General features: G+C 47.3%; 2 protein-coding genes across 2 annotated transcripts; both read left to right on the forward strand.

The window, feature by feature from the left end:
• The first annotated feature begins 3,353 nt into the window (after positions 1 to 3,353).
• LOC131886688 (tudor domain-containing protein 3-like) lies at positions 3,354 to 5,762 on the forward strand. The gene is made up of 3 exons (XM_059235087.1): positions 3,354 to 3,371; positions 3,458 to 3,851; positions 3,930 to 5,762. The coding sequence occupies exons 2-3, from the start codon at positions 3,537 to 3,539 to the stop codon at positions 5,685 to 5,687; spliced, it is 2,073 nt and encodes a 690-aa protein (XP_059091070.1). The 5' UTR covers positions 3,354 to 3,371; positions 3,458 to 3,536; the 3' UTR covers positions 5,688 to 5,762.
• A 2,093-nt stretch (positions 5,763 to 7,855) lies between these two features.
• LOC131886620 (inactive selenide, water dikinase-like protein) lies at positions 7,856 to 9,902 on the forward strand. The gene is made up of 4 exons (XM_059235009.1): positions 7,856 to 8,370; positions 8,460 to 8,564; positions 8,676 to 8,937; positions 9,013 to 9,902. The coding sequence occupies exons 1-4, from the start codon at positions 8,034 to 8,036 to the stop codon at positions 9,599 to 9,601; spliced, it is 1,293 nt and encodes a 430-aa protein (XP_059090992.1). The 5' UTR covers positions 7,856 to 8,033; the 3' UTR covers positions 9,602 to 9,902.
• The last annotated feature ends 2,203 nt before the right edge of the window (positions 9,903 to 12,105 follow it).

Here is a 12,105-nt window from a genome sequence, read left to right on the forward strand (position 1 = left end):
TGATCCACGCAAAATTATCTACATCTGCACGTCAAAGGTTGCGTTGTGAACAAACCTCGGCCAAATAAACGGTCAATATAGGTTTTTAAAACTGAATTGTTACATCTTTGCGTTGCTGTTTGTCGGACTTGCTGAGTCTGGACTGAAGTCCGGCAAAAGACTTGAGGCCGTCAAAGCACTTTAACTGCAGTCAGTTTTACAACTTTTTACTATTCTAAACAAGGCTATAAAAATCATCATTCAAGGGTTGCTCTCATACATGGACATTTCACGAGGAAGAAAAGCCTCTTTTTTGTGACGAAATATACAGATTTTTCTTTTGGGACGAGTCCGGACATTAGACCTTTGTAAAAGATTCACGGCTCAGGCACAGTTCTTTGAACAATCTATCAAGGCTCTTTTGTTAGAAGTAACTGAGGCCAAATGTGGGAAAAGAATTTAAGGTCCTTAATGGTAACTGAATGAATCAGGAAATGACGTCAGTGTTGCCATTTTGGCCATTATTTACGTCTTGCCGTAGCTTGAGAGATAACTAGACTTAGACACCGGATTTTGGACAGCACCTAACATTAATATTATATGAAAAATCTATTATGTTTTTAACCTAACCTAACCTATCCTGACTGGATCCAACTTTCAGTTGCAAGGACCTGGGGGTGCCTAGGCAGCGGCGCAAGCCAATGGCAGCTTGGTTCCAAGGGCTTGTTAGCGGTTAGGCAGGGGTCACGGAGCAACATGCAATTGTCAAAATGGCAACACTGACGTCATTTCTTGATGTCTGCTTGCGCAGAAACTCTATGTATTGTCATTCGGTTGCCATTAAGGACTTTAGAAATAAGTGCTTCTCTTGACATTTTGTCTTGGAATCTCCAGCACTGGGCAACCACCCCAAGGTTTCATGAACGCACATTTTTAACTGCAACTGAATCCTATATGTTACGTTGTCATGAGCCGGTGGATGACTAGTTGTTAATTGGAATGAGGTATAGGTATATATACACAGAAGAGAGATGGATCTCCAAGAGCATGCATTGAAGGAAAAGAGCGGATTGACTAGATGAGACAAGAACATACATCTCCCTTCCCAGGGGGTCATAATGGTCACATTTTGACTACAATAGATAAATTATGAGACTAAAATTAAACTTCATCATAAGCTGGCCTCCTTGTCCAGGCATTAGTCTGGTAGGGGGGCATTCGTCCATTGGGTGGGCATTTGTCCATTGGGTGGGGATTTTTGTCTGTTGGGTGGTTATTCATCCGTTGGCGGGTATTTGTCCATTGGCGGATATTTTCCTGTTGGCGGATATTTATCCTTTGGTGGGTATTGCTTCTCGTGAGTGATACTTCCATCCAGTGAGCGATACTTCCATCCAGTGGGTGATGCTTCCATCCGGTGGGCAATACTTCCATCCAGTGGGCGATACTTCCATCTGGTGGCCTATGCTTCCATCTGGTGGGCTATGCTTCCATCCGGTGGGCAATACTTCCATCCAGTGGGCGATACTTCCATCTGGTGGCCTATGCTTCCATCTGGTGGGCTATGCTTCCATCCGGTGGGCAATACTTCCATCCAGTGGGCGATACTTCCATCTGGTGGCCTATGCTTCCATCTGGTGGGCTATGCTTCCATCCGGTGGGCAATACTTCCATCCAGTGGGCGATACTTCCATCTGGTGGCCTATGCTTCCATCTGGTGGGCTATGCTTCCATCCGGTGGGCAATACTTCCATCCAGTGGGCGATACTTCCATCTGGTGGCCTATGCTTCCATCTGGTGGGCTATGCTTCCATCCGGTGGGCAATACTTCCATCCAGTGGGCGATACTTCCATCTGGTGGCCTATGCTTCCATCTGGTGGGCTATGCTTCCATCCGGTGGGCAATACTTCCATCCAGTGGGCGATACTTCCATCTGGTGGCCTATGCTTCCATCTGGTGGGCTATGCTTCCATCTGGTGGGCAATACTTCCATCCGATGGGCCATACTTCCATCCTGTGGGCGTCTCACATTTTTTTTTGGTCAGGTAGGTCGGCTCAAACCGACTGTGCCATGTTATGTTGTCGTGAGCCGGTGGATGACTAGTGGATGACTTATTGGAATGAGGTATAGGTATATTTACATAGAAGAGAGATGGATCTTCAAGAGCATGCATTGAAGGAAAAGAGCGGATGGCCTAGATGAGACAAGAATCTAACACAATATTACTTTTTTAATGCTAGGTGCTTTATCAAAGTTTTGAAACTGACACCAAAATACAGCTTAATAGTTCTTTTCACACTGTTAAAAGAGTTAGATCAACTATGTGTACCAAGAATATTTTAGTGATACTTGATAACCATATTAACACCTCAACACATGCAATTTCACAACTGGAAGGCCAATTTAAAGACCAATTCCAATGACCTTACCAGTTTCCAGACAATTTGCCCTTATACAAAGTTTTAGAAGTTTTTTTAATACCAAACATTTGACTTCATATTTTGACTTCAATTGAGGCCCCTTTTTCTGTTACTAGGTATTAATCCTTGCTAAACTCCTTGTGTGACGGTCTGGGCTTGCTTTGTGATTTTGGATTTCTAATGATGACCTGGCACCCCTGAACAAAAGTCCACGTGCATGATGCAAATGTTTGGTCATTTAAAAAAGTCATTTTAACTTCAACCTGTTTAATGCAAAACTATACTGATTGTAATTAGACCCAAACTCAAATTCAAGCTCAGAATTGCTAAAACATCAGTAGTTCATGGTCTAAGCCGATAAGAGCAAGAGATCCAAGAACAAACGGTTAATCAGAGAAAACACCAGTGGAAAAACTGGGAAAAACACAGATCTTTCCTTATGAAGCATCTTCAAATTGAATCAGCTGGGAACCAAAAAAGGGCGAGGAAGCTGAAAATATGACTTGTGCAGCATTAGCATTGTGATACTATTTCTTTTTTTATTAAGTCAAAGGGTCATGGATTTATCATTTTAAAAATAATCAGCTATTTTGGACGTTTTTGCGTGCATGCAAAAATTTGAAAATGCTATGATATGTTGAAAAAGTTAATACAATAGATTCAAATCTCAGGTAATCACATGGGAAATTAGGCCAAGAAGTTACACTGCAAGCACATCAGACAGACCAGATTTTAGAGCGGATAGGTGACAGCTGATGAAAGGCTGTTAGGGTATGGTTTCTGAATATAGAGGCGCTATCTTCAATTCCCTAAAGTAGCATTGTTCCATGGTTACTGATTCAGGTTCTGTGGAAACCCACAACACACTTGTTTTTTTACCTTTTTTGTTTTCTTTTCAATGGAGTTTTCATAGAACTTACCAATCACTAATTCACGCACTTGAACATATATTATCATCCAGAGCATTTATGTATGTATCGTTGTCTGACTTGAAACCTCTCTCCGTTCACATGTGTGGTATATCACTGATATGTGGTGAAACTATTGATTTTCCAGCTCACCAACAAACAGACAGACCTCACCGAGACTGTATGCACAGTTTGCACACTGCCATCCCTTCCGGAACTCTGGAACCATGAAGGCCTTGTTGGAACGAGGGTGGCGTGTCTCCGCCTCAAGCCAAGAAGATGTTCCTCATTCCGCCAAAGAGTCGTTGGCCTGGGCCTTGCACACTGACATGAAAGAATTTGGCGAGGCCTTTGTCGTGGATTGGCTAGCCAAGGCTCAAGAGGATAGTCAAAGTCGACAATGGGTTAGCGTCCCTCCCGAGGGCCTGGTGCTTCAAGTGAGCCGCGTGAGGAATGTTGCCGCACCGAAGATTAAAGAGGATGCGGCTTCGGTGCCGAAACTGCACAAGATATCACTGACCGATGGGCACGGTCTTTGTCACGTAATACGCCTTGAAACCTAACTTTGAATGCACGCCGCCAAGACAGTTCAATGACCACTTGATTCTTTTTCTTTGCAGGCTATAGAAAAGCGGAGAATTGAATCGATTAGTTCGAAGATTCCCCCGGGCACAAAAGTGCGGTTGCAACCCGGTCAGCGCATCCAGTGCAAAAGCGGGTTTCTGCTGTTAGAGCCCGGTCATGTGGATGTGTTAGGGGGGAAAGTCGAGGCTCTACTGGAAAAATGGGCCATCAGCCAGGAGTTGGCTCATTTCACTCGAGCCAAGCCAGCTGGGGTGGGTGGGCCACCTCCCTGGGTGGCCTTTGGGAAACGCATTGGAGGAGAAGGCTCGGCCGATGCGGGTTTTAAGGCTTTACCTAAGGGTGAAACGGACAAAGATGGCGTGGTCAAAGAAAGCGTAGAATTCGAGTCTCAACGAAAAGATGCCATTGAGGAGGCCGCAAGGCAAGGCGGCAAGAAGGTCTTTGGCGGTGGAACAAAAGAGGTCAAAGACGGGGATCGAAGACAGCACAACAACCGATATGCCAATAAAGCGCCAGAGGGGGAAGAGGAGTCTTCTGGAACAAGGAGCCGTGGCCGAGGGGGTCGGGGGGGTCGCGGACGAAGAGGTGGGAATTACGACGACGAAGATGACGAGTCGGGATTCGCCTCATCGCGTCCCTCGACCGGGGTATCATTGTTTTCGTTTCTCGAAAAGGAACTGCCGGAATCAGCCAAAGGCCAAGCCGATCGTGAGCCCAAACCCAATCGACAAGGAGGTCATACTCAGGGCGGTCCCAATCGTACCAATTACCGTGATCAACCCAACCGAGAGTTTCAGGGGGGAAATTCTTCGAGACGAGATAGAGGTGGGGGTCATTCTGGTCGAGATGATGGTTTTCATGGCGAAGTAAACCAACGAAACGGAAACCATCGAGATGGAAATCCTCGGGAAGGTCATTTTCGGGACGGTACCCAACGAGACGGCAACCAACGAGGCCGAAACAAGCGCGGGAGAGGCCGTGACTCCCGCGAATCTCAAGCTCCATCGCGGCAATTGGAAGTGGCTCCACGCCACGAGCGCCAAGGTCGTGGCGGCGGAAATCGATCCACTTATGACCGCGACCCACCTTCATTTCACCCTTCATTGTATTCGAATAACGAGCCGCACGGAAACCCGAACGAACGAGCCAAAAGGGGAGGGAAACGAGGACGAGGAGGCTCACGCCAACCTCAAGACGATCGAGACTTTGGCGAGTGGGAAAACAGCACTTACACAAATGCTAAGTCCCACCCGCCACCGCCCCATCATGGTCGAGATCGGGCTCCCCCGACTTACGCCATGAACGACCTGACGGAGATGATGCACGGTGCGACCATGAATCACCCACAACCCCCACCACCTCTAATACCTCCTCTCAATCATCATGTTGACCCAAAAACTTCCAGCTTCGGTGCTCCTCCCATGGTCGCTCATGGTGAGGCCACCCGCGGACAACGAGTCGGCGGTCGCGGACAATCCCATTCCACCCCAAGACCAACTGGCGGTCGTGCTTGGAAAGAGGGCGACTTGTGTCTGGCCAAGTACTGGGAAGACGGACAATTCTACATGTCTCAGGTTACAGCCGTGGGCCAAAATACGGTAGTGGTTCTCTTTCCCGAATATGGCAACCACGAGGAAGTCTTACTGCAAGACCTCAAGTCCTTGCCCGGCTCCAGCCACCATCGCAGTGGTCGAGGCGGTGGAGGATTTTCCGGTCGCGGTCGGTATCCCAGCCAAGCGCATCCCACAATCGCTGCCACGCCCGGGTTGCCACCAGCCTTTCCTTCGACTTGATCAACCTCATCTCATTTGGTGTCTCGTTGTGTTTAACGGCTTACTCTCAATATATTTCTTCTGATTTTAACTCTATTCCACTGTCAGTGTGGTGTTCGATTGAGCGGCGCATGATAAGTCCATCAAGTACAAAATGCAAAAGAGGTTAGTTGAAACGTCGAAACGGTCTGTCAATCCGGTCACTCGGATTGGGGCTTGGGTTTCCGAAACATTAGAATGTGGGGTTCTGGAGCGTGCATCATGAAATGCACCCACCCCACACTCTGTTGAACGCCCAAGTTCCGCCACTCCGTTTCCGTCATGAGATGATTCCTGGGCACTAACTTGGCCAGACCGAGTGGCAAGGTCACATGGCGGTACATAAATTGTGGGTCATCGTACGTATCCGAGTAATTGATATCGTCTTGACTCATGACGAAAGTGTCAAAGACGTATATCGTGGAACCAATCTAAGTAGGGGCAGGCGAATAGCGGGGAAATCCGGGGCGGTTGGAAGGTGTGGTTCCGATGGATCAATCACTGGGCGAGATGGTTTGGCGGTCAGTTTTAGTTGAGTGTTTCTTTACGTGTTGTGAGAACGGAGAACAGGTCTCCTTTTACACAGGGTGACTAGGCGTCAAAAGGGTTTTGATTCCCTGCATGTAGATAAGATAGTTAGTAAAAAAAGGACAGATGCGTTACCAATACATGTTGAGAATTGAAATGTTCACTAAGATTTTTGGGAGCTTGCTTTGGAATTTTGAGTCTGCTTTGATGTTGAGACAAAGTGTAAACATTTTGAAAGTCAAAGAAATCAACTCAAGGACACTTGCAACATGTATCGTTGGAGATTAATTTTTATTCATCTATGATTTATGATTTTGAATAGGATAATATGAAATATGGAGTCGCCTACTCCGTACAACCAAATAAGAAGGACGAAACACATATTGATGTTCAAACAATGACTCTAATATGTCTTCTATTGACCTCAGTTCTACAAAAACTATTCAGTTGTTTTGAAAAATCACATCTAGGCTTCAAATAGGGTATGTCAAATGAGGGCAAACATCGCAATCAACTTGGACTGTCAGCCCATAAGGGCCCTTATTTACAACGTCACACGGCCCAAAGAAAATGGGAAGAGGCATGGTAGATTGCTACATAAACTGCTCTTGCCTTGCCTTGAACGCAATTTCTTTTCCGGACATTATGTGACCCAAGGCACTAATTGAAAATAAGATTTTGATAGAATAAGTCAAAAACACACAAACGCATTATAATTCAATAACAAGGAATTGGCCCAATCGGCCCTTTATTTGGTAAAGGCTGAATAACAAAGCGCCCTCTGGAGTGCAGAACGTAAAACATATTTCGTGCATCGTAAGGGGGCTAATGAATTTTTCAAAAACCGAGTGATTTTAAGTGAGCTGTGTTACAAAACCCAACAAAATGAATATGTTCGATGTTGATCTGTGAACGCACTATCAAATTGGCTCAATACCACAATGCTATTTGCTTAGACAAGCAGGTAAAATGGAATAAATGTCAAAATTCAATGCATGCACAGTGCAGGTTGTCCTTGATTTTACTCCATGGAATAACATCAGTTGTTCATGAACGCGTTCACTGGACAAGCCCAATTGTTGTTGCCAAAACTGGTTTCAAAATCACCTCATTGGTCTGACCACAACTGGAAATGATGCATATGCCTTCCTTTTTGCATGGACAGTCCATTGGACCATCATGCTCTTTCTTCTTCAGCCAAAATTTTCTCCATTTTTTTCATATTTCTTAAATTGAAACAATTCCACATTTAGCCAACTCGTTAGTCATTTCTGTTTTAATCACTTGGCTCATCTAAAGTCATACATTAGGCTTTCTTTCATTTCATATATTTTTATAAATGTTGGTCTTGGCCTGATTAGTCAAGATACCATCAGGCAGGCCACTCTCGTTCTATGGCAGTAACCGGCGCCCGCCCCCTTTCAAAGGTGCCTAATCTCAAAACTGCCTCATCGAAACCTCGTGACCGGTTGTATTTCCGCCGCTCTTCCGATCGACGACTGGGATTTCCATCGATCGTCGGATCGAGTTCTTCCGCGTTCACTGAGAAGGGAGCTTAGCTCGAAATAACCGCTCCCCAGTCCTTGTTTGACGAATCAGCGCCCAGTCTGGCCCCGATTTCGTCCAATGGCCAGCCAGGGTTAGGCTTTCGGGATCGAGTCATTTCCCTGGTAGCGTCACTTTCTCAGCTTCAGGGTTGAAGAACGCTCGACAGTCCGAGGACAAATTCGAGGAATCTCCCTCCCTCCATCCGGGCAAATCTCTCGCATCCTGAAATCTTGAAATCCTCCAACCTTGATCATGGCCTACAATCAACAGTACGTCTTGGCCGGGGGTCAGCCCATGCAGCAGCCGCATCAGGTGGTGCAACAAACGGCGCAAGCCGATGCACTGCAAGCGGCTACACTCGAGATCGGAGGTGGCGTGGGTGGAGCAGCCCTGGCCATTCGACGGCCTTTCGACCCGACCGCTCATGATTTGGACGCCAACTTCCGATTGACCCGCTTTGCTGACTTGAAGGGACGTGGCTGTAAGGTGCCGCAAGAGATCTTGTTGAAGTTGCTGGAAGGGTTACAAGAAGATGCCAATCATGAAGCTGAACACGCTCATTTCATGCACATGGCCATCCCCCGCATTGGTAAAGATAGAATAACTCATCATTCATGTTAACAGTCAAAGACGCAGGAATATTAATGGATGTTCTGATTGATTTTTTTTTGTGTTTAGGGATTGGCATGGATTCGTCCATTACGCCTTTGCGTCATGGTGGCTTGTCACTGGTCCAAACCACAGATTTCTTCTATCCCTTGGTCGAAGATCCCTATATGCAAGGTAATCATATTGTTGTTAACACCTGTATTACAGTACAGAAAGCCGCTAATTTATGGTTAGAGCCGGGGTGAAAAAAACTGAATTAATATGATTTGAATTCATTGGTTCTAGGTAAAATTGCTTGCTCTAATGTCTTGAGTGACTTGTACGCCATGGGTGTAACCGAATGCGACAACATGCTCATGCTGTTGGCTGTTTCAACCAAAATGACGGAAAAGGAGCGCGATGTGGTCATCCCATTGATGATGCGCGGCTTCAAGGATTGTGCCTTGGAAGCCGGTTCTACCGTCACGGGAGGTCAAACCGTCATGAACCCGTGGTGTACCATCGGAGGAGTGGCTACCACCGTCTGTCAGCCCAACGAGTTTATTATGTAAGTAGATCGGGAAGGAGATGGACTCGTTTGGAGTGAACAAAGAGAATGACCAAAATTCGGTTTTCTTTCTAGTCCGGACTCGGCGGTGGTCGGAGATGTCCTGGTGCTAACCAAGCCTTTGGGTACCCAGGTGGCCGTCAATGCCCATCAATGGTTAGACCAACCCGAGCGATGGAACCGAATCAAGTTGGTAGTGTCCGAAGAAGACGTCCGAAAGGCCTATCAACGCGCCATGGACTCCATGTCGCGATTAAATCGCACCGGAGCCCGATTGATGCACAAGTACAACGCCCATGGAGCCACGGATGTGACCGGGTTCGGCTTGTTGGGTCACGCCCAAAATTTGGCGCGCAATCAAAAGAACGAGGTGTCTTTTGTCATCCACAACTTGCCCGTGGTGGCCAAGATGGCGGCCGTCGCCAAAGCGTGTGGCAACATGTTTCAGTTACTCCAAGGACACTCGGCGGAGACCTCAGGGGGTCTCTTGATTTGCTTACCGCGAGAGCAAGCGGCTGCCTACTGCAAAGACATCGAGAAACAAGAAGGCTACCAAGCCTGGATTATTGGCATTGTGGAGAAAGGCAACCGCACCGCCCGTATTATTGACAAGCCTCGCGTGATTGAGGTGCCCGCCAAAGAAAAGGAGGGCGAGTTGTGGTAAACACGCCTCCGGAAGCTATCCTCTCATCGTCACATTACGAAAAAACAACCTGCATTATTTGATGGCTTAGGCCAAAAAATATCTCAGCCCGCGTAGCTCAGGAGATTCTTGTGACCCTTTAAAAGGGCTGCCCGATCTCAGACGTCGGCGTGGGAAACAAGTCGACATGTCGTCAGGATGTGTTTCCCTTGTATGATTTGCCTTTCATCGGGTACCACTCGTGCCCATTTTTGTCTTAAGCAAGTGCTCCTGTCTCATGGAACATTTCTGCCAATGAATAAATAACGTTATATTCAATGCACCTGGCATTTCCCCCATACACGACTCCCAAGATGAGGAGCAGTTTGATTCGTTGCGCGATCTAATTTGTAACCTTTAACCTTGTCTTGAGTTAATAAGTCCGAACAACAACATCAGACTGGAAACGTCAGATAGCAACAAGTAGACCTAGCAATCGTAAGTACATAACATTCGCCGACCCATCGACTCCGATGTGCTTCAACTTTTGCGCAGATATAGGTCTACCGACCTTTGAGCTAGCCCAGTCCAGATTTTTACATAAACAACTTGCGACTTTGCCTTTCACCAGTGTCCTAATTTTGGCAAGTGATCAACCCCTCGCCTTCGTCAGCAATGGACTGATCTGGTCACATCAACCGCCCAATGTCCTCCTCCTGCCCAGTCTCGTGCCTCTGAGTGAGTCGGGACGGACCGCGCTCTTTTCCATTTCTCATGTGCCGTAGAATCAAAGCAGTTCGGAATTTTAGGCGGATGAGGCCGATTATAACGCCTCGGAAAAGGAGTGGCCGGCCTTTGGCTCCATTCGACGCAACGTCATGGGGTGCCCAATCCAGTCGGTGGCCGGGCCGTCTTCAACGGACATTTTGCATCAGCAGAACTTGAGATTGTCTGTCTGGATGAGAGTATATTTGCTAGCGGCAGCACTCATCTTATGGCTCTTTAAACGAGAGGCGGAATGATGAGGACCGCTGATGATACTTGACGTAATCTTGTAAGAACCGGATAGCAGTTGGCTAGCGATTCTTATGTAGAAAAAGATTAAATTAATGATTTTGAGAATAAGCCAGACTTCCCCCCAAAAATTATTTAACGCATTTTACATTCACGGGTCCTTTTAACTGGATCAAAAGAAAACACGGTAAGAAACTTCGCATAGGCCAACCACATAACTAGAGATTTGCCTTGGATATCTACAATAGTTCGTTACTTTTCGGCTAATTTAAGGTCGGTTCATTGGGTAAGTTTTCTCTATATCCTACATATATCTGGTCACTTTGGCCAAGTTCGCTTTAAATGCAGCGGCTAACACTACCATTACCCCTGATAATAGTCCTCGGGTTGGGCCACCTCGACTCGATGGGAATCCTTTAGGCTTGCCATTCTGGCCAGTTTCATTCTCAAAAGAACCATTCTCTTTACCTCCCCTGGAAGCAATAAACGATTTGAGCCCATCAAATTGAACTGATTTCATGGATATTGGCAAAAAAGAAATCCCAGCCCACCTTTCCATACACGAAAAGCCAGCTCACCCTTGGACAAATAACTCAGTCTCTCAATTTGACTTATTGGACATATCTGCTGGTGGCCAGCCTAAACGAGCCAGACGATGGAGGAGGATGCGAGCTAGGATTCAAAGGTACGAAGGAAGGAGTAACGAACGAACGAACGAACGATCGACCCATGTCGTGGCTGGGTTGGGCCAACGGCCGCCGACTCTAGGCTGACGCACACACCAAAGCTGGGCTATGACTGAGGCATGGCCAGCAGCAACTAGGATCGGGCCATTCCGCCGGCCCTGGGCCAGCCTTGGGCAGAGCGGACTGGCGGAGGAGATGGGGAGCTGACTGGCCAAGAGCTCGAGAAGAAGGAGAGTGACGAGCAGAGAACAAGAAGAGGAGGAGGAGGACGAGGACGAGGAGACGACGCCTTGTTTGAAATCCATCCAACAACCTGGGATTGTGGGAGCTACAGCATCCCTCACGCCACCACCAACACCACCCTCGTCTTCATCATCAATATCATCATCATCATTATCACCAGTACCCGCCTCAGGATCCACCCCATCCATCCTCCACATCTGGGCTGTGAGAAACCAAGGGTAAGGATCTCGATCGATCGAGTCGTCATATACATACAGAGTAGTCCGTGTCCTATCTCTTGGGGAGTTGATTATCTTAGAGGCTAGTCTGTCGGTCTGTTTGTCTAACCTAGAGACGAGCCATTTCATGCGACGCTTTGGACCACTGGCTATGCCTTATTGAAGGCCTGGAACCTGGGGATAAGGGTGGGTGGGGCCGCCACAGCCAGGAGTTCTAGGATAGGAGGTTGGTCGCGAGTCCGGGGGTGTGAAGGGAAAAATGGGGAGCTAGAGGTCTAGGGCCCTAGAGGTCTAGAGGTCTGGATGGAGGGCCAGAGCCGGGTCAAGTTATGGGTCCGAGCACGTTGATGCGACTCTGAATGGGGTGGTTGAAATCGATTTCGTA

The sequence above is a fragment of the Tigriopus californicus genome, chromosome 9 (assembly GCF_007210705.1).
Source record: "Tigriopus californicus strain San Diego chromosome 9, Tcal_SD_v2.1, whole genome shotgun sequence".
Taxonomy (NCBI): domain Eukaryota; kingdom Metazoa; phylum Arthropoda; class Copepoda; order Harpacticoida; family Harpacticidae; genus Tigriopus; species Tigriopus californicus.

What these genes read in the sequence shown, in the direction of transcription:
- LOC131886688 (XM_059235087.1), top strand. Translation starts at nt 3,537, where the DNA reads ATGAAGGCCTTGTTGGAACGAGGGTGGCGTGTCTCCGCCTCAAGCCAA. An exon ending in ATGGGCACGGTCTTTGTCAC is followed by an intron (nt 3,852 to 3,929) that starts GTAATACGCCTT and finishes TTTTCTTTGCAG; the next exon opens with GCTATAGAAAAGCGGAGAAT.
- LOC131886620 (XM_059235009.1), top strand. Translation starts at nt 8,034, where the DNA reads ATGGCCTACAATCAACAGTACGTCTTGGCCGGGGGTCAGCCCATGCAG. An exon ending in CATGGCCATCCCCCGCATTG is followed by an intron (nt 8,371 to 8,459) that starts GTAAAGATAGAA and finishes TTTTGTGTTTAG; the next exon opens with GGATTGGCATGGATTCGTCC. An exon ending in CAGCCCAACGAGTTTATTAT is followed by an intron (nt 8,938 to 9,012) that starts GTAAGTAGATCG and finishes TTTTCTTTCTAG; the next exon opens with TCCGGACTCGGCGGTGGTCG.